General features: G+C 51.6%; 1 protein-coding gene across 4 annotated transcripts in view; it reads left to right on the plus strand.

The window, feature by feature from the left end:
• Nucleotides 1-21324, plus strand: part of SLC41A3 (solute carrier family 41 member 3) — a 70900-nt gene that overhangs the window by 14451 nt on the left and 35125 nt on the right. For 2 of the 4 annotated variants that reach the window (XM_066353092.1, XM_066353091.1), the window contains exons 2-3: nucleotides 579-847; nucleotides 21175-21282. In XM_066353092.1, the coding sequence (XP_066209189.1) occupies nucleotides 611-847; nucleotides 21175-21282 (345 nt within the window). In that variant the 5' untranslated portion in view covers nucleotides 579-610. Of the gene's footprint in view, nucleotides 1-578; nucleotides 848-12593; nucleotides 13065-21174; nucleotides 21283-21324 lie in introns of those variants that run through there. The other 2 variants (XM_066353093.1, XM_066353094.1) reach the window with 2 other exon arrangements.

Below are 21324 nucleotides of genomic sequence, written 5' to 3' on the forward strand. Positions count from 1 at the left end.
GTAATGAAAATGCTCTGGGAATGAGGTTTTGAAAAAGCTCTGAGCCATTCCGTTCCCTCCAGGGTGTTTTTAGAGTTTTTAAGGCTGCGGCAGAGGGGAGAGCAGGGCATGGCACTAAGGCGAGCTGAAACTTTGAACATTACAGTGTTGCTGTTTGTGCTGAGATTCAGCATTTTCTCTTGAATAACTCTGTGTTGCTACAAGCCTGTGATTAATTTCCAGAGTTCGAAAAAAGTTGCTTCTGACAATTTTCCTGTTGGTTTTATGAAGGAGAGAATTTTCAGAGATCCGTATACCATCATTTTTGCTGGCTCCAATTTGTCTATTTTAATACTCTCTTCTGTCTGTGTATGGTTTGTTTTTTTTTTAATTCTCAAACATGTGCATGTTAAATAAAAAAAAAAAAAGTTTGTAAATTGAGGTTGCAGGTGGACATGTGGAGCAGGCACTGGGTGAGGGCTGTGGACTGAGAGAATGCCAGCCTCCGTTAGACAGAAGGGCCCACGGACGTACAGGGCGTCACCCCAGGGAGGGTCGGGAGCTCTGCCCTACCATCCCTGTTGCCTTGTGTCTCCCAGGTTACGGCTGCCAGGGGCTCAGCTGCGCTCACATGGATGGGACAGAGACCCGACAGCGGAGGCCGGAGGAGCTAGGGCTGCTTCAGACCCTCAGCACAGGAAGACTCCTTGCAGCCTCAGAAGATGAGAGCCAGACGGTGGCCACTAAACCACTGGGGACTGAGTGCAGCAGGGAGACCGCCTTATCCATTGGCTTTCAAGTGGTAGTGCCCTTCATATTTGCAGGCCTGGGACTGTCTGGGGCTGGCATACTTCTGAATCATTTTCAGGTAAGAGGGCAGAAAATGGGATGATGGTGGTGGGGGCACTGCCTAATGTCACTCTAGGAGTAGGTCACTACACGGGGCCCAGCTGGAGGAGCATGGGGTAGGGCAGTGGTCCCCAACCTTTTTTTGGGCCACGGACCGGTTTAATGTCAGAAAATATTTTCACGGATCGGCCTTTAGAGTGGGACGGATAAATGCACAAAATAAAATTATGCGACTGGCGTAAAAACTGTGGTATTTTTAAATATAATTGTCTAACTTACAAGACAAGCGTCAAGAGTGAGTCTTAGACGGATGTAACAGAGGGAATCTGGTCAGTTTTTAAAAATAAAACATCGTTCAGACTTCAATATAAATAAAACGGAAATAATGTAAGTTATTTATTCTTTCTCTGCGGACCAGTACCAAATGGCCCACGAACTGGTACTGGTCCGTGGCCCAGGGGTTGGGGACCTCTGGGGTAGGGCATCCTCTTCTCAAATACATCTTTTCTAGAAATTGGTAGAGGTTCTTTTAATTACTGGTGGCAGAGGCTAAATGTAACCTAGATTAAGCTTTAAAAGACAGTTTTATTAGCTTATATAATTGAAATCTCTAAGAGGTTGACTTTAAAGCATGGTGTGATCCCACAGCTTAAATGGTATCAATATGCTGGCTCTATCTCTCCGCTCTGCTTCATTTTCAGACAGGATTCTGTACCTAGAGGGGAGGGTGACCTTGGCAGTCTGTCCTTTGTAAATGTGCTTTTTAAAAAAGAAGAGAGAAGGAGAGAGAGAGATCTTTGTCTATATCCACATCAGTCCCCCAAAGTTGAGCTTGGTGTCAGATGTCCACTCCTATTCTAATCACTGTTCCCTGAGGTATTCTCTGTTTGGCCAACCTGACTTATGTTTTAATCCCTCTTCGAGGGGAGGCAGGGCCCCTGGATTTACACCCTACCAGAATTCCATAGAGTCAGGAACTGGGATTTACCATCAGACAAAAAAGTCCATGTACCAAACCGTCCCTGTTCTTCCGCCATCAAAGCCCCGTTTCTTTCATCAGCATGACCTTCAGAAGTCTTCCCTGGAAAAGCATAGTATCCAAGAATGCTAAGTAATTACTGGCCAGATATTTCCTGATAGTTGGCAAGCAGCTGAGGACAAAAGTTGTCTTCAGTAGGCTGTCTGGGAGAGGCAGGGCTGACACACCTGCCAGTCACCACATCTGCCTCCCTCACTGCCGTAGGTCTGTGCGCCGTGGGGCTCCACGTCCCGTCCTTCACTCATTTGGAACCAGTCAGCATTTGAATCCCAGTTTGCCACTTAGCCGTAAGGTTTCATGTAAAAATCTGATTCCTGTTTTAGCTGGAAAACCTGGCAAGCCTTGAAACATTGGCCCCACATTCTCTCGTGATAACATGAGGGAGGAAGGACTCGAAGGGCTGACTGAGTTTGAAAAAGTAACAAACCCCAGCTGGGAAGCCCTTTATTAGATCCCTGAAAAAAATTTTGCAACACAGGCAAGAAAAATGGGATATGTGAACAGTCAAGGACAGATGGTTCAAACCTCTCATACCCCCTTCCCTCCCAGAGACACAAAAGTCACACGTCCATCTGCAAACAAAGAAGTCAAAGAAATCAGGCACTTGTCAGTGAAAGCTAAAGCTGTCAAAGTATAAGACTCAGAAAAGCTAACTTCAGGGAGCTCGTGTCTTCTGCCTTTACTGGGTCACGCTGATCCCCCGGCTAAAATAAACACCCCCTTCCAGCGCTCGTCTGAGTATTTTTGTCCTCCTTTATTTCCTGCAACAGTTTACAATTTTTTCTTTTAAGCAACACTTAAAAATCAGACTTCATGTAAAAATCGGATTCCTATTTTATCTGGAAAACCTGGGAAATCTTGAAACATTGGTCCCACGTTCCCTCGTGGCCACAGTCAGTGGTTGCTGCCCCCCCCCCAGGTGTCCTTGCCCTTTGGTTTGCTGCGGGACCCTCCACTCTCTCCTGTTACACCCCCTTATGTGGCTGCTGCTGCCCCCCCCAGGAGTCCCTGCCCTCTGGTTTGCTGCGGGACCCTCCACTCTTTCCTGTTACACCCCCTTACGTGGCTGCTGCTGCTCCCCCCCAGGAGTCCCTGCCCTCTGGTTTGCTGCGGGACCCTCCACTCTCTCCTGTTACACCCCTGACGTGGCTGCTGCTGCCCCCCCCAGGAGGCCCTGCCCTCTGGTTTGCTGCGGGACCCTCCACTCTCTCCTGTTACACCCCCTTACGTGGCTGCTGCTGCTCCCCCCCAGGAGTCCCTGCCCTCTGGTTTGCTGCGGGACCCTCCACTCTCGCCTGTTACACCCCCTTACGTGGCTGCTGCTGCTCCCCCCCCTCCCCCAGGAGTCCCTGTCCTCTGGTTTGCTGCGGGACCCTCCACTCTCTCTTGTTACACCCCCTTACGTGGCTGCTGCCTGCCCCCCCCCAGGAGTCCCTGTCCTCTGGTTTGCTGCGGGACCCTCCACTCTCGCCTGTTGTACCCCCTGACGTGGCTGCTGCCTGCCTGCCTGCCCCAGCTGTTCTCACTGACCCGAGCTGTCCAGCTCCTCCTAACACCACAGCACCGGTGCCTGTCAGCTCCACAACCGGCTCAGGCCCCGGGATGGCCGTCTCGCAAACCGGAATGCCTGTCCCAGTCTGACTCAGCCCCATTCCCTATGACTGGTCTCCCTGAGTCCTGACCCTCAGCCCTCCTCTTCCTCCCAGTGGCCTGGGGCCCTCTAGCACCACTCCCCTCTTTAACCAGTGGTTAGTCAGCACTGCTATAATCTCAAGAGCACCTCAGCACCGGGCTTCCACACCCCAAAGAGTTCCTCCCATGAATTCCCCCCCCTCCACACACACACCTCAGTGCCACCTCCCACTACCCAGCACGGGCCTCCCGCCTCCTCCCCACCCTCCTCACTCTGGTCTCACTCCCTGGAGTTTAGTCTCTATACCAGGGATATTCAAGAATTCTATTTTATTGAGTGTTTCTATCAGTATAGCATCATGAGTATGTATCCTTTGTATGCACACACACATTGATACACATATGCGTGTGTATATTTATATATACAGCGACATATATATTTTTATGCATACTCATATATATAAATCCCCTCTACATACATACATTGGTTTAGAAATTATACACACAGGCACATGCGCATCCACACTCAGGTTTATAAATTACATATGGAGAGGCACTGTAATAGTATATACCGTATTGCTTAAGCGCCCGAACTCTGGGGCTAACCTAACTGGCTTCGAGTTTGACCTTTGTCACTTAAACAGTTTGCTCTCCGTTCCCCAGTTTTCTCTTCTGTGAATTAGAATTGACCCTGTAAGGCTGATAGGAGGACTGTGAAGTGTTTGTAACAGTGCCTGGCATTAGAAAGCACTTATGAGGGTTTAACTGCTGTTATTCTTGTTTTCACTGATATTCTTTCACAGGTAGTACTCTGCAGATTTTTAAGAACTTATACAAAAGGGTAAAAAAAATAGACAGAAATACCCATTCTAGCATTTCTGTGTTTTAAAGCAAAGTATGAATGCCATTTTATTTATTTATTTATTTTTAGACTTTTTAAATTTTTTAAATTTTATTTATATTTTTCTGAAGTTGGAAATGGGGAGGCAGTCAGACAGACTCCTGCATGTGCCCGACTGGGATCCACCCGGCACGCCCACCAGGGGGTGATGCTCTGCCCATCTGGGTGTCACTCTGTCACAACCAGAGACATTCTAGTGCCTGAGGCAGAGGCCACAGAGCCATCCTCAGCACCCGGGCCAACTTTGCTCCAGTGGAGCCTCGGCTGCAGGAGGGGAAGAGAGAGACAGAGAGGAATTAGAGGGGGAGGGGTGGAGAAGCAGATGGTCGCTTCTCCTGTGTGCCCTGGCTGGGAATCAAACCCAGGACTCCTGCACGCCAGGCTGACGCTCTACCACTGAGCCAAACGGCCAGGGCCTTAAATTTTATTTAGAGAATCAAATTTAACGGGGTGACATTGGTTAACAAGACATTCTAGCATTTCTTCCCTGTCTCATTGGATTGTCTGCACCCCACGTGGGGATCACTACGTGAAGTGCCATATCAGGTGGATGTCCATGATGCAGATCTTTCTGAGTTTTAAAATCTCTGTTGATGTCTTGATTGCCAACAGGATAAAACCCAGACTCCTGCAATGGATATCCGAGTGTCCTCAGCTCACTCCAGCTTTGTCGGTTAGGATGGTTTCAGCCATCAACACAGGGAAGCATAACCAGTAGTGGGTTAAATAAAAAGGAAATACATTCATCTCCCCAAAAAGAGGCTTCTAGGACAGGGTGATTCCTGGGTAGGGAAGTGTTGTCATCACTGAGCAGCGATACCTCCAGCCCCGGATCTTTCCAGATTCTTGCCACATCAGTTTTGTCCTCGGCCGGTGTTTTTCAACTGCCTGTCCGCCGACCGGTCTTCCAGCAATTTTTGTGCCAGTCTGTGAAAGAGTTAACCACCCTGACGTTGGTTGAAGATTATATGCCCAATGTTCTTAAACAGATTTGCTTATGCTCAGGATGATTTCTGCCTTAGTGGCCCCCCAAATAATTCTATTTTCGTGGGTCCCCAAGTGTAAAAAAGGTTGCAAACCATTGCTCACTGCCACATTATGTCCAGAGAGAGACAAATGGACCGTCTGCTCTGGTTCCTCTTCCTTAAGCATAAGGATACTTCTCTAGAAGCCTCCAGCAGAGCTCACAACATTTCGCTGGCCAGATTTGAGGCGTGCCCCACTTGAAAAGCGAACACTGGCAGGGGGGATGGAATGGCCGTAATCGGCTCAGCCTGATTAAGCTGAGCAGAGGAGAAGATCGCCTGCCCCACAAGGTGGGTTTCTTTGTGCAGGTGGGTTCTGTGGGGAAGGATGAAAAGGGGCAGTGGAGACTGGAAGCTCAGCCTGAAGGTGTCGGCAGGGTTGGTTCCTTCCGAGGCCGTGCTCCTTGGCGTGTGTATGGCTGTCTTCTTTCTCCCTGGGTCTTCACCTGGTCTTCCAGGTCTGCAACCAAATTTCCATTTCTTATAAGGACACCAAACATTTGGAATTCAGGCCCGCTCTAATGACCTCATTATAATTTAATTAACTCTTTAAAGGCCTTAGCTCCAAATAGTCATATTCTGAGCTACTGGGGGTTAGGACTTTAATTTGGGGGGGCAACACAGTTCAGCCCATAACAACAACTTAAAATAGTATTTCTAACATGCTGCAATGAATAACCTTAACATTGTCTACAGGAGTGGGATTAACTGTTGCAAATAGAATTGCTGGGTCAAAGGGTACATGCATTTGTGACTTTGCTAGACATTGCCAGATCACCTACCCGAGGGGCGGGACCAGTTCCACTCCCTGCAACACTGTAGGAAAAGAGCTGTTCTCCAGCACCCATCAACATAGTTTATTGTCAGCCTCCTTGATCTTTAACAACCTGATAGATGGGAAATTGCACTTCATTGTTCACTGTATTCGATTCTATTGCTGGGGAACACATTAGCCCCCATCTTAGCCGCATGAAACAGCACTCACTTCTCTCATGGTTGCAGTGGGCCTAATCCACTGTAGCTGGGTTCTCTGCTTCATTGCCTCTCACGGCCTTAGTCATCCTCCCAGCTCACTCACGTGGTGTGGACAGGACTCAGCTCCTGGGTGGGTGCATGCACTGAGGGCCTCAGTTCCTCACTGGTCGCTGCCCAGAGGCCACTTTCATTTCTTTCCCCCTGAGGATGTCTCTAGCATGGCAGCTTGCTTCACCAAAATGTATGGTCTGAGAAGGAAATAATAGTCTGCTAGCAAGACAGAAATCACTATCTTTGGTAACCTAATCACAGAAGCAATATCTTCGCTTCTCTTGGCTAGAAGCAAGTCACTGAGCTCAGCCGACACTCGAGGAAAGAGATTATACAACGGTGTCAGTACAGGAAGCAGGGATCATTGGGGCCATCATCGGGGGCTGCCTGCCAACCATGTTCAGTGTAGTGCAGTTTGCATTTCTTATGAGTGAGTGAATGAGTGAGGTTGAATATCTTTGGATATTTTTGTTCCTCTTTGCTCATATTTCTATGGAGTGGATATCCTTTTTCTTTATTGCTACATAAGCTCTTTATATATTAGGGTAATTGGCCCTTTAACTTTGAAATGGCTTGTAAATGTTTTCCATTGTTCTGCTTATCTTTTGACTTTGTTTTTGATGTGGGTTTTTTTTCTTGCTGTGCATATATACACTTTTTTTTCTGTCTTTTAAGGCTGTCAGCCTATATCCTCCTTAGAAACAGAAGCTGCCTCATCTTATACCATTCTCCAGCCCCTGCCTGCCACACAGGCCAGCATGTATTATGGGGTTAGGGAACACGGTCACATGAAGTCAGAATTCCACTCTTGGTCATGAGCCTGTCTCAGTGCTACGTATGTATATCAGGAGTTCAAACCGGCAGTCCACAGACATTGTGGTCTAGAGAGTGGTCAGGGCCTGATGTGAGTGGGTAGGTTAAAGCGAGGGACGGCCCAGTGAATCACACCTCAGCAAAGATATGGAGCAGCCTTGAGAGGCAGAGAGGGCAATAGGCTGGCTGAGGGGAGAGGCAAGGGGATGGGGAGTTATGTGGCTGATGCAGAGGGTGAGGCCAGCCTGTCGTGATCTCCTCCTCTTCATCCCGTTGGTGACGGAGGGATTCCCACCCTAGGGTTACGGCGATGGTTGAATACATGACACCCAAACCTGGACAGTTGAGATCAACAGCAAGTTATTAGACATGTGGATTCACAGCCGGGGAGAGGACAGCACATGTCACTCACTGCCCAAAGGAGGGTGCACTCGGGACAGAGTGAGCCTGCCAGACTGTAGGAGGCACTGTGTTTTATCGAAAGGATTGGGGAACCCCTGGATTCTGCCGGAGTGAAGGACTGTTTTGTTCCCAGCTGGCAGGGAACTAGAGTCAACTGCTCAGGGAGAAGAAGGTACAGTCCCCATGAAAGGAAGTGTTGTAGGGTAGGATAGAGCAGTGGCTTTCAACCTTTCTAATCCTGGGAACTGGGGACAATCGGAGAATTCTTTGGGGGACCGCTAAGGCAGTAATCACCTTGAGCATAAGTGAATTTGAGATCTCTGGGTCTATAATCTTTATACAGCATCAGGGTGGCTCTGTTGCGGAACCCACAGCCCGGCAGTGGACAGATGAGATCACAGAGTGTATCAGTCATGTGTACTCACAGCTGGGGGAAGAGGACGCTGCCTGCCACACAGGGGTGTGCTTGGGAGCAGAGCGAATTGCCAGGGGCTGAAGGAGGCAGCCTTTGTTGTGACAATAGGGTGAGGTGCCCACTGGTTCCTCTGGGTGGGTGAGATTAGCTTGTTTGAATAATCTCATAGGCTGGCAGGAACTAAAACGCACTAATCGAGGATATTGGGGAACTGTGGCAGTACCCCCTGCTAAGAAACATCGCTTAGCTGGGGGACCTTATCCATTGGAACAGATACGGGAGGGTAAGTTGTGGTTAGGCCATGGTTTCACCAGATGTCAAGGCAGTGAATCATAATTTTAGGCTTTACACCACTCAACTTATGGAAGGTTGACTGGTTTTCTTTTTCCCTTTGTTTCTATAATTCTGTTTTTGTTTAGTCAGTTATTCATTTATTCATTCACTCATTCATGCGACGTGTGTGTGTGTGCCGTGGGCCGGCACTGTGCTGGACGCTGCGGTGGACACAGCAACCAGGCCCTGCTCTCACGTCGTCAAAGTCAAGTGGGGAGAGACAGACAGAACAAGCATAAGTCAATGTGAGGTAGCAGGTAAGGGCTATGGAGAAAAGAGAGCTGGGTGATAGGCCTCAGCCTGGAAGAGGGAGGCCGGAGGGAGGCCGGAGAGGGCCTTTCTGACGAGAAAATGCTGGACTGAGGTCTGAGTGACACAAAGTAGCCGCGTGGAGAAACGTCCTGAGCACAGGCTGGACCGAGGCGGGAGTGAGGGGCCGTCCGTTTTTACTTGTGGGCGGGTTCTGCTAGCCAAAGCAGAAACAAAATACAGAGAGGAACTTTCCTGTTATGGAAAATGTAATTGGCTTGATTTCTAAGAACTTAACTGGGTGGGAAGAATTCAGGCCTTTGGGAATGACCATTTGGCCCATAATCAGCCCAGGCCCAGGGTGACCCATGAAAGGAAGAGGGGGCCATGTGGAAGGTGTACTCCCGGGAAAATAACTATGCACAGGTACCTGCATAATTATATATTATGAAGTCTGACCATATTTAAAACTATAGAGAAATCGCAGGAGCTGCCAGAGTTAGAAGAAACTGATGGCTTGTTGGGGCCTCTCTAGCCGTGTGCGTTGGGAGTGATGTGGTCAGGGTCTCCGGTCAGCGGAGAAGGGTTCTGTTTTAAACCAGTTAGCTCCCTTAAACACAGTTAACTTCTGCAACTCTTTTCCAGAAACGTGCTGTATCTGTCAGCCTGCTACTGGTTCAGACTCTCATTTGAGCCAATAGAAAGCACAGGTCCTGTGGATGAGAGAACGGTCAGGGAGTGCACAGCAGGGAAGGGCAGTGGGGGCAGTCTGCGTGGGGTCAAGGGCTGAGGGTCGTAGTCCTGCCTCTGATGCTAACTGGGGCCAACTGTTTGGGGCCTGTGGAGGGCAGTGCTTGGTGGTGAACACTCTGGTGATATCTGGATGGATTTAACATGAAATGATTCGTTGTGAAAGGGCACCGAGAAGCACGGACTGCTGCACAGAGGGAACAGAAGAGCTGTCATTCTTTCATACGTTGGTTCATTCATTTGCTGGTCATTGAGTGCTTGTGTGTGGTTGACTCTGCTCTGGGCTCTCACCATCCCTTGGCTTTCCTTCAGAGCACTCTCCACAGGTCAGAATTCTATTTTCATTCTTATGATCGTCTACTATACTGGCGAGCTCTCTATCTATCTGTTCCGCTAACAGATGCACCACATCGGTCAGACCTGAGTCTGGCAAAACTTAGGCTCTAAGTCAGGAGTCCCCAAACTTTTTACACAGGGGGCCAGTTCACTGTCCCTCAGACCGTTGGAGGGCTGGACTATAAAAAAACTATGAACAAATCCCTATGCACACTGCACATATCTTATTTTAAAGTAGAAAAACAAAATGGGAACAAATACAATATTTAAAATAAAGAACAAGTAAATTTAAATCAACAAACTGACCAGTATTTCAATGGGAACTATGCTCCTCTCATTGACCACCAATGAAAGAGGTGCCCCTTCCGGAAGTGCGGCGGGGGCTGGATAAATGGCCTCAGGGGGCCGCATGCGGCCCGCTGGCCGTAGTTTGGGGACCTCTGCTCTAAGTGCTCATCTGTGGGATAATGAGTGGATAATTTCCCCTGCTGTAAAGGTTGCAGCAGTGAGTCAGCCAGACTCCATTCTCAGGAGGAGCGCAGTCCCCGGAAGGGAGGGGAGGCTCACGTGCAGTTCAGCTTACCTTCAGAGAGTTTTAGGGAAAGTACTTCGGGAATTCTGGGGAAGGAGATGTTAGGCTGTGGCCAGGAGGCTGGGGAGGCCTCGCGAAGAGGAAAGCGCCTCGGTTGGCCGTGAGGCCGGGAGGACTTTGTTCTGAGCCGTGTGGGGGCCTGCAGAAGGAGCCGGGGAACACAGGCATTGTCCGCGGGAAGGTCCGCAGGAAGTGCCTTCTGTGGCATGCAGGCTATGACTAGGGACTAGAAAGAGAGAGGGCTCGAAGAGGTGCTTTTTTTTTCTTTCTCAGATTATAAAGAGCATTGAATGCTGGCCGCAAAATCTAAACTTTCTCAGGTAATAAAGTGACAGCTAACGGTATTTGAGCAAACATGTAAGTTGGAGAGGTTCTGCGGGATGTTAGTATGAAGAGCATTTGTTCCTGTTGGTGGGCAGACCGGTTAGGAGGCAGTAGGGGCCATGGTGAAGGTCGTGTCCATGGGTGAGAGATGAGGGGCACATGCAGGAGAGATTTGGGGACAAGCAGTTTGGATGTGGGGTTGAGGTGGTCAGGGGAGGAACCATCAAAGTGAGATTTGGGTTTCTGGCAGAACCATTCATTGAGGCTAGAAGCTTAGAGGAATGGGTTGGAAGAAATGATCATGAAAGACTAAGTTTCAAGTACTTGTCCCTTTACGTGGTCGGGTTAAATACAGTCTGAAAGTTCAGGGTAGAGTTCTGGGTTGGGGAGAGAGGTCTGGGAGTTGTTGGTTTATCTGAGGAGAGTAAAGTCAAGGGTGGGGATGGGATTCCCCAAAATGTCCCAGTTATCTACTGCTCTGCAACAAACCGTACCAAAATCTTGTGGTTTATTTAAAGCCAGTCGTTCAGTTTGATCACGAGTCTGTAGGGCGTTGGGTCGGGTTCAGTGAGAGTGGCGTCTGCAGCAGTGGCTTGCTGGGCACTTTGCCAATCCTCTGCCAGTCCAGGAGAGTTCACATGAAGCTTCTGTCGACTGGAACCTCAGCTGGAGCTCTTGGCTGGAACCCCTGTTTTGTCCTCTCCATGTGACTGCTTAGAGTTTCGCATAGCATGGGGTCTGGTTTCCAAGCATAAACATCTCAAGAGATGGGAAGTAGAAGCTGTCAATTTTTCAAGATCTGAGCCTAGAACCAGACTGGCACAGCTAGCCTGTCTCCTTCACTGTGTTCCATTGGCCCAGCAGTCACAGATTGAAGAGGACATAGAACTCTTAACTCTCAATGGAAGGAATGCCAAAGAGATTTAGATCTCATTAAGTCTGGCTCTTGGAAGGGCTTAAATCTGTTGAATGAATGAGTAAATAAATGGTATGAGGGAGGACCTAAGAAGGGGCATGTCTGAGACTCAGGGAGACAGTTATTGGAGATGTGTGGTTGGAGTTGGAAGGAGAAGAGGTAGGTTTGGGGAGGTTGCTAGGACCTAGATCGGAAAGGGCTGGGAATGTCAGGCTGACGGGATGGGACTTAAGCGTGGATAGACATGGGAACCAGTTAAGTGCCCAAGAGGGCTGTTGTCTAGGAACAGGAGCAGAGGTGAGGCCCAGACCCGGGCCTGGTCTAGGTGTGGTCCTCGGGTCCATAGGTTAGTGTGCATCCGACCCTCAGCTTTGGGCTTCTGCTTGCTCTGGCCTTGATCCCTGCTCCAGCCTGCCCTCAGGTCGGGACAGTCTGTCTCTGGCACCTGTGGGATGCACAGTGGACACACCTAACACCAGAATCCCTGGAAGTCAGAGGTGGCGCTGAAACCCCTTCTCCAGGCCAGGTTGGTCTTACCTCTGTAGCAGAGGAGAATGTGATCTCTTTGGAAGCATGTTTGCAAATCTGGGCCCTTGAGATACCAGGGCTGTGGCTCTCCTGAACACAGCCTCTGTGTGTTCTACTCCTTGGGCGTTGAAGTTTAGGTGACCACAGGTGTGTCTTTTCTTGGGGACCTGCAGACCCTCAGAGGGCTCTAGACCAGGCCCGTGAAGTGAGTCCTTCATGCTGAGATTTCTCTAGGTCCTTATCCTCCAAGAGTAGAGGCTGCTAGGGCATGCATGTAGAGGTGGGCAGGCCTCTGCGTGGCCCTTGCCAAGGCCGGCCCTCACGTGGCTCCATCTCAGGGTCAGCCGAGCCAGCATGGGCCAGAGGACTGGACACTGTCAAGGTCGTGCCGAAGGACAGTGAGCCTTCTTGTGGCAGGCTAGCTGAGGGAGGTCCCGGCTGACGTAGCGGCCACTCCCTGAAGAAAACCTGATCTGCAGAGAGAGGGACAGCAGGAGCTAGCTTAGGCCTGAGTGAAGCTCTGAGTAACACTGGCCTTTTCACCTCCCTTGTTTGCTTTGGCCCTCATCTGAGGGGCAATTGGGGAACCCTCTGCAGGCAGTGGGGAAACCCTCAACAGGCCTCTGAGGGGCAGTGGGGAACTCTGCACTGTATCCGTCAGACTTCTTAGGGAACGTGTCCTGGTGAGGAACAGGAGGACAGAGGACGGACGGAGGGCTCTGGACATCTTGCTCCTGGGGACGCACCCGACAGCCTGAGCATGGTGGTCACCCAGCTGCTTCTGGAGTTTCGCTTTCAGGGCAAGAAGCTGCGAGGCTTCAGCTGTGAACTTACGCGGTCCCCCCGCGGGGTCATCCCCCAGACCGCCTTCGCTGTTATGTGCCAGATCGTGGTGCCCCTTTTTCTCTCGGGCGTGGGCATGATGACTGCCGGCCTGGTGATGAACACCATCCAAGTGCGTACTGGGCGTCGGAGGGGCAGAGCGGGGACTGGGATTTGGGGGTGTCGGGGTTCCCAGGCATCACAGATAGGACAAGATGGGGGATGCAGAAAGCCTCTGAGGGGACTGCAGCCTGGGCCAGGCCTCAGTGCCCAGGAGCCCTGGCTCAGCGCTGCTGGCAGACGGGCCCTGTAGGACCTCAGTGTCAGAGATTTACAGAAACCTCTGACGACTCGCTCAGAAAGTCAGCCTGCGTGTGCCACATCAGTCCCGTGAGCTCAGACCGTTTCCTTCCTGGGAATGTAGATTCACGAGTCGGGTCCTGAAGGGTTTGATTCTTGGCTCTGCCATTTGCTCACTATCTGAGGGAAGTTTATTAGTGTCCCCCCGCCTCGGTTTGCCCATCTGCAGGTAGGGCTAATAAACGCCCCCACCTCACAGGATTGTGAAGGTGGATGGTGGAGTGCCCCTTGTGTTGTGGCCTGAGGGTGATGGGCACTACTCTGTCCAACCCCCAGAACCTTTCTGGGCCTCTTCTATGGGAGGACAAGGGGCAGAGTCCAGGCCAGCAAGGAGTTGTGGTGGTTCTGTTGGGTAGAGGCGTTTGCCGGGAGGCCCTCGAGGGATCATATACTGGTGTTCACTTCTGGTTTGTTTGTGCCCTTAGGTTGGCTCAGGTAACACTGTTTGAATCACTGGGGTTTTTCTCTGTCTACTTAGACATTTCTTATATAGTTAGTGTGTTATTTTAGAAAAATTAGAAGATGTCCATAAGTGAAAGGGAGCGGGTACCCACAATGTCTTCAGTGTCGTGCTGTGTATCTATCAAGAGCAAGTCAATACAGGAATATATGGGATCCTACTGCATAATGTGCTGTTTTTGTATGTTTGTTTGTATTTTTCTGAAGTAAGAAGCAGGGAGGCAGAGAGACAGACTCCCGCCTGTGCCTGACTGGAATCCACCCAGCATGCCCACGAGGGGGCGATGCTCTGCCCATCTAGGGCATTTCTCCACCCATCTAGAGCGTTGCTCTGTTGTCACCGGAGCCATTCTAGCACCTGAGGCAGAGGCCATGGAGCCATTCTCAGTGCCTGGGCCAACTTTGCTCCAGTGGAGCCTTGGCTGCAGGAGGGGAAGAGAGAGATGGAGAGAAAGGAGAGGGGGAAGAGTGGAGAAGCAGATGGGCACTTCTCCTGTGTATCCTGGCCAGGAATTGAACCCGGGACTTCCACACACCGGGCCGATGCTCTACCACTGAGACAAATGGCCAGGGCCTACATAATGTGCTTTTTAATCTGTAAAATTAAATTTAGTTTTTTACCCATGGGGACATCTCAGATTGCATTCTTCTTCAGTGCACACAGCACCTCCTCATGAATGGCCATGCCACATGTCCCTGTGCACCAGTCTCAGAGCTGGAACGTGATGAGCAGCACCCCCCCTCCCCGGCCCCTCAGCCTCTGAGTGAGGCTCAGGATGACTCCCAGGCAGCCTCTGCTTCATACCTCAGTGGACGGGACACTTACCCCTCCTGGGGCTGGCGCAGCTATCAGACACTGGCCAGCTTGCCCTTAGAAAACTTGTGTTCATCTGGGCTTGTGACCTGGATACTCATCCATCCTGCCCTTGAACTTCCTTTCTGGAGCCAATCCCAGAAGGTCAGCCCTGCCCTGAGACCCTCCTGTAGAGGGCCGAGGCAAGGCGGGAGACTCCGCCCTGAGTCTCCTCGTCCTGACCTTCCATAGCCAGCTCAGGTGGAGCATGGAGTGGAGGGCCTTCACCCCGCTGTGCGTCCCCCAGTTGCTGCGGCTTGGGAGAGCTGTCGGTTGGGAGAGCTGGGCAGAATCTGGAAGGTTTAACAGAATACGGGGGAGCGAGGGAGAGGGCGCCATCAGCAGAGGTGGAACAGCAGGCCGGGCCGGAAAGACGTCTAGCTGGCGGGCAGAACAGCTTTCCGGACTGTGTGTTCCAGCAGCATCTGAAAGGCCAGCATGAAGAAGAAGGGTGTCCTGGGGAAGGCTGTCTGCACATTCAGTCATTGAGTCATTGAGTTTGGGGAGGTCCGGCAGCCAAAAGAGATAAAATGGCTCTGGAAGTCACGGCCTGTTCCTTCTCCCCACTTCGCAGATACGGTCTGTGACTCCAGTGCGCTGTGAGGTTCCTCACTGCGGCTCCGCAGTGCAGAGAGCGGCCCTGGCAGCTCTGCTCCCCAGAGGTTCCTCACTGCGGCTCCGCAGTGCAGAGAGCGGCCCTGGCAGCACTGCTCCCCAGAGGTTCCTCACTGCGGCTCCGCAGTGCAGAGAGCGTCCCTGGCAGCACTGCTCCCCAGAGGTTCCTCACTGCGGCTCCGCAGTGCAGAGAGCGTCCCTGGCAGCACTGCTCCCCAGACGTTCCTCACTGCGGCTCCGCAGTGCAGAGAGCGTCCCTGGCAGCTCTGCTCCCCAGAGGTTCCTCACTGCGGCTCCGCAGTGCAGAGAGCGGCCCTGGCAGCACTGCTCCCCAGAGGTTCCTCACTGCGGCTCCGCAGTGCAGAGAGCGGCCCTGGCAGCACTGCTCCCCAGAGGTTCCTCACTGCGGCTCCGCAGTGCAGAGAGCGTCCCTGGCAGCACTGCTCCCCAGAGGTTCCTCACTGCGGCTCCGCAGTGCAGAGAGCGTCCCTGGCAGCACTGCTCCCCAGAGGTTCCTCACTGCGGCTCCGCAGTGCAGAGAGCGTCCCTGGCAGCTCTGCTCCCCAGAGGTTCCTCACTGCGGCTCCGCAGTGCAGAGAGCGGCCCTGGCAGCACTGCTCCCAAGAGGTTCCTCACTGCGGCTCCGCAGTGCAGAGAGCGTCCCTGGCAGCACTGCTCCCAAGAGGTTCCTCACTGCAGCTCCGCAGTGCAGAGAGCGTCCCTGGCAGCACTGCTCCCAAGGGAAGCCCCGCACCAGGAGGAGTTCTGACTCCTGGCTTCAGCTTTACCCAGGCCGTTGCCTTCCCGGAGCAGTAGGAGGCTGCACGCTAGGGCCTCGGGCTTAAGAGCCTGTAGACAAAGATGACCTGGCTCGTCAAGCACGCTTCCTGAGACCGAATGCACTAGTTGGGTTCTGACTTCACTTTCTTTCAATTTGGGACCAGTGGACTCTTTCTGTGGTCTGTGTTCAGTCTATGGTTGGCCTTGGGGATTGAGGCCCAGTAAGTGGCCAGAGTATCAGTTTGGTTTTTTTTTTCAAAATATTTTTTCACTTATACAGGAAGGTGTAGGAATATTTCTCTTTTTTTTTTTTTTTTTTTTTTTTTTTGCGTTTTTCTGAAGCTGGAAACAGGGAGAGACAGTCAGACAGACTCCCGCATGCGCCCGACCGGGATCCACCCGGCACGCCCACCAGGGGCGACGCTCTGCCCACCAGGGGGCGATGCTCTGCCCATCCTGGGCGTCGCCATGTTGCGACCAGAGCCACTCTAGCGCCTGGGGCAGAGGCCACAGAGCCATCCCCAGTGCCCGGGCCATCTTTGCTCCAATGGAGCCTTGGCTGCGGGAGGGGAAGAGAGAGACAGAGAGGAAAGCGCGGCGGAGGGGTGGAGAAGCAAATGGGCGCTTCTCCTATGTGCCCTGGCCGGGAATCGAACCCGGGTCCTCCGCACGCTAGGCCGACGCTCTACCGCTGAGCCAACCGGCCAGGGCATATTTCTCTTTTTTATAAAGTAAGTATCGGAGCTGAGGTTAAGCTCTCTCTCTTTGTGGCCCTCACTGTCAGTTCATTCCTATATTATGAGATCTTGCATGTCCTTGCAGACCTTTTAGGGGTTATATACGCACGTGCTCCTGGAGACAGTAGAGTGGTTTTTATTGTTAGAGTATATGATCACTCTTCACAGAGATAAATCAGACACGATCCTTGCCTGTGAGCAGCTTACAGCCGAACGCAGAGAGGAGAGATGAATTCACTCACTTATCCAGTTCTTCCTCCCTTCATTCAGAACATTTTGCTGAACCTGCGGCTGCTCCTGGGCCCCGGGTCTGCAGTGGTAAGCAGAAGCAGACCCGCCTCCAACTTCCTGGCACTGGTCGTCCAGTGTGCAAGGCAGACGCTCACCAGCTCCTCCTCGGGTGGGTGAGAGTGGAGGCTGTAAGCAGACATCTGCCTGGGAAGAAAGAGGGAATGACCCATTCTTCCCAGAGGAGTCAGAGAATCCACAGTCACAGGACAGTGGGAGGTGGGCCTTCAGGGATAGGGTAGCAGTTTCCAGGATGACGCGAGGAATAGTAAACATCCCAGGCAAAGAGATCAGTACGTGTATCGAGATGGACAAATGAGTGTGTGTCTGTGAAGCGTGAGGAGCAGACACGGCCCCTGTCGTGGGGACAGGCTCCGGGCAGGCAGTAAGGGGCACCCTCTGCTTTGCTCAGGAGTTTTAAGTTGTATACTGAGAGCAGAGGGGTTGTTGATGTTGTTATCATGGTTTTAATAATAATACCGTGTTTGTTTTATTAAGGTATAGCACAGAAGTGTAGCAAATTATACAAGTCACACGTATGCAGTGTGATGAACCACTCACGGTAAACGCACGTCAGGGACCACCACCCAGATGGAGAGCTCTCTCAGCCCTCCGTGCCGGGCCAAACCTAAACCACTCTTCTGACTTCTAATACTACAGACTGGTTTCGGCTGTCCTCAAGGCATGCTGCTACGAAGAACATTTTTGTATATGGTTTTGAGGGTACGGGCCAAAGGACTCATACCTATTGGGTACATGTCCAGGAGCGAAATGGGCAATGAGGGGTTAGAAAGGGCTAGTGACGTGGTCGTATATGTACAGCAAAACTCCACCACACGGCGGCACCAGTGATACCCTGGAGGGTGAAGCTCCGGGCCACAGGGCAGTGCGGGTGGCTGTGCTCACGATTCAGAGCTCTCCCAGCACAAGAATTGTTACTTCTTTTTTTTTTTTTTTTTTTTTTTTTTCCAAAGCTGGAAACAGGGAGGCAGTCAGACAGACTCCCGCATGCGCCTGACTGGGATCCACCCGGCATGCCCACCACGGGGCGATGCTCTGCCCATCTGGGGCATCGCTCTGTCGCAATCAGAGCCATTCCAGCACCTGAGGCAGAGGCCACAGAGCCATCCTCAGGGCCCAGGCAAACTTTGCTCCAATGGAGCCTTGGCTGCAGGAGAGGAAGAGAGAGACAGAGAGGAAGGAGAGGGAGAGGGGTGGATAAGCAAATGGGCGCTTCTCCTGTGTGCTCTGGCCAGGAATCGAACCCGGGACTCCTGCATGCCAGGCCGACTCTCTACCACTGAGCCAACCGGCCAGGGCCAAGAATCGTTACTTCTGATGGATCTCAACCTTCCCTGTGTCTCTGGTAGATGTCTCAGCCTCCCCTGTGTCTCTGGTAGATGTCTTTAAGTGTTGCTGAGAGGGCAGTGACCGATTTTAGACAGTTACGGAGATTTGGATGTCAAGATGTTGGAGATCATGAGGGGTTAATTCATTAAGTTCTGGCTATCAGAGCAGGAAGGATGCTTGGAACTACAGTGGGTGGAGCAGGGCGAGGGGCTGGGTGAGGAGGGTTGAGGTTAGAATCCTGAGTTTGAGGGATATCAGGATATCCTGTGGGATGTCAGTCAGCAGTTGGGTCAGCAGATGTAGCTCTGGCTGTAACTGGAGCCTAACTCAAAGTGACTAAAAGCATTCATGATCCCTGTAAAGAAGCCTACATCGGACAACTCCGGTGCTGGTTCATTCACTGTCACCCAGTATCTGGGGTCCCACTGTCTCTCCGCTTTTCCCTTCCGTGTTTGTTGACTTTATCCCTGAACGGACTCCTCATGGTTGTGTGATGCCTCATATGTCTAGACCTGACTTCTCAAGTCTCTTTGGCTGTGCCCGTGTCCCAGCCCACACCCAAGCAACCCCTTGCAGAAGGATGGGACCCCCATAAAGGCTCACCTGCCAGCCTGCACGTCCTTCAGGTTGCTCATTGATGGAGAGTGGGGTGGCCGTGGCAGGTGACCCACGCCTCGGAACGGAGCGGATGTGGACAGAAAGGAGAACTGGAGATGAAGTGCACAGGACAGCCAGGGTTACCTCAGGGGGTCCGCGGCCTCCGGTCTCCCCAGCTCTGGGTTTCGCTCTTGCAGAAAGTGGACTTTGAACGGGCTGGGCTGGACTCAGGGTGGGAGAGGTGGCTCAGAAGCCATGTGTCGGTCAGCGGTGTGGTGGTGGCCTGGTCCTCTGCTTGGCTTGGTTAAGTCTGTCCTTTACAGAGAGTTTCTCATCAGTGGAATTGGAATCTTGGAAAAAAAAATTGACCCTGTGTTTTCTTGAGAAAATGTACTAGTTCCCGTTGAATCAGTCTCACAAGACTATCTTGTAACCTGAGCCCTGTCCAGAGTTAAAAAACCTGTGCCCATTTTAAATCAAGATTATTAGACTTTGGTGAAATTTCCAAGTTGAGAGGTCAGCATAGGGCAGGGGCTGTGGCCCTGGATGCCAATGTGGACAGTGCAGACATGTGCCTGTCACCCAGTAGAAGTGTCATGCAGGTTTCAGTGGGGGTGGGGTGGGGGTGGGGGGGTGGAAGGTGCCCCAGCACAGAGAGAGCAGCAGGATGGAGGCTAGAAGAGCCAGTGGGGTCGCCCACTTGGAGGTCACTGCTTCCTTTAGGGAGAGGAGTGTTGCTGTGGATGGCCGGGTAGTCAGAGACTTGCACAGCATTTAATTATGACAGGTGACAACAGCAACACATTCAAAATCTGGTGATGTTGACTGAGAGAGGTGGAAGGCTTCCATGACAGGGAGGCTGAGGGAGGGGCTGGTGGGTACTTGGTGTTGCATGTCGGCAGGGAATGGGAGCGCACAGGAGCATGCCAACTCGCTGCCTGGGGGCCGGAGCCCAGCCTGGGGAGAGGGCCTGTGCCTGTGGACTGCAGGGAGGCTGTGCTCCCACGCTCTTTCCGGACGGGCGGTGGCAGCGGGGAGGACAGTGGCACGGCAGCACTAGGGCCAGGGGCTTCCCGGTGACCGGGACTGTGATAATGGTGCACCTCCTTGCCTGCTGGCGTGGTTTTCTTAGGAACGTTTAGTTGGGAGAGAGCAGACTCATAAACCCACCAGAGCAGGGAAGGATTCTGAATTTCACAGCTTTGTAGATAAGGTAAGGGAGAAGCCAAGGAGTGAAGAACCCAAGAGCAATGGGCCTTAGAAAGGCTGGCCCAGCCCCCTCTCCAGGCCTGGGAGACACCTTGTTGTGCTGCTTTGTGGATTCTCTCCAGGTTCCGGGATGTGGGTGGCTCCACACACCCTCACACAGGCCTTGTCTCAGGGAGTGGGGCGCCCCAGGCCTCCTGTCTCCTAGTTGATAGTTTTTATTATTATTTTTTTATCTCTAGCATTCTAAAACCAGGAGGGGCTTCTACAAGAGCATAGGGATTACAGATACCTGTCACGTCCAAGGAGCTCATCAAGTAATTCAGTAGGATTGTTACAAATTGGGGAATAATCTAGTTGCATGTTAAACAGGTTGGAATCGTTTTCACTTCACAAAGAATTTCTTTTCTCTTTTAGTTTTCTTAAAACAGGCATCCCTTTCATTCTTTTTATTTTTAATTTTTATTACTTTATGTCTGATTGAGACCTGTATAGAGGCACAGTTTATCTGTTTTGACAAATCCAGAGCTTCCCAACCTGATATTCCAGGGCACCTTGCACTAGGCCTTGGTGCCTGGTGCCACCTGGGACTCCCTGTCCCTGATAGCAGTGCCACAGGCCAGCCCCGGCTGTCCCAGTTTATAAGAATCTCCCAGCTTTGAAACTGGTGACTCAGTCCCGTTTCTATAAACCCACTGTGTGCATAGCCGACCAAGCATGTCCACAGGCCAGCCCAGCCCAGCCCCAAGTTCCCAGGGGCTCAGCACTGGAGACACCAGGGGACTCTTGAGGCCACTGCTGCTGTGCCCTGAATATTATTAAGAATAACTCATGGCTTCATCATTGTTTTGTGTTTACTTTAAAGCCATTTAAGAAACTATTTGGTCTTACTCATTTATTTTACAGACAGTGAGCAGTAACTTACGGGAATTCTCTGAAGAAATGTCTTGAGATTTGCCAGTATGTGTGGATTAAGCTTCTTATTCTGTCCCCTGCAGCACTGGCCTGTGTTTGTGGAGGTTAAAGACCTGTTGACATTGGTGCCACCCTTAGTGGGCCTGAAGGGGAACCTAGAGATGACACTGGCATCACGACTCTCCACAGCTGTAAGTGGACATCCGGGTCACCTACCTCTCGGGGAGGGACAT

Source organism: Saccopteryx leptura, chromosome 11 (genome assembly GCF_036850995.1).
Source record: "Saccopteryx leptura isolate mSacLep1 chromosome 11, mSacLep1_pri_phased_curated, whole genome shotgun sequence".
NCBI classification, from domain to species: domain Eukaryota; kingdom Metazoa; phylum Chordata; class Mammalia; order Chiroptera; family Emballonuridae; genus Saccopteryx; species Saccopteryx leptura.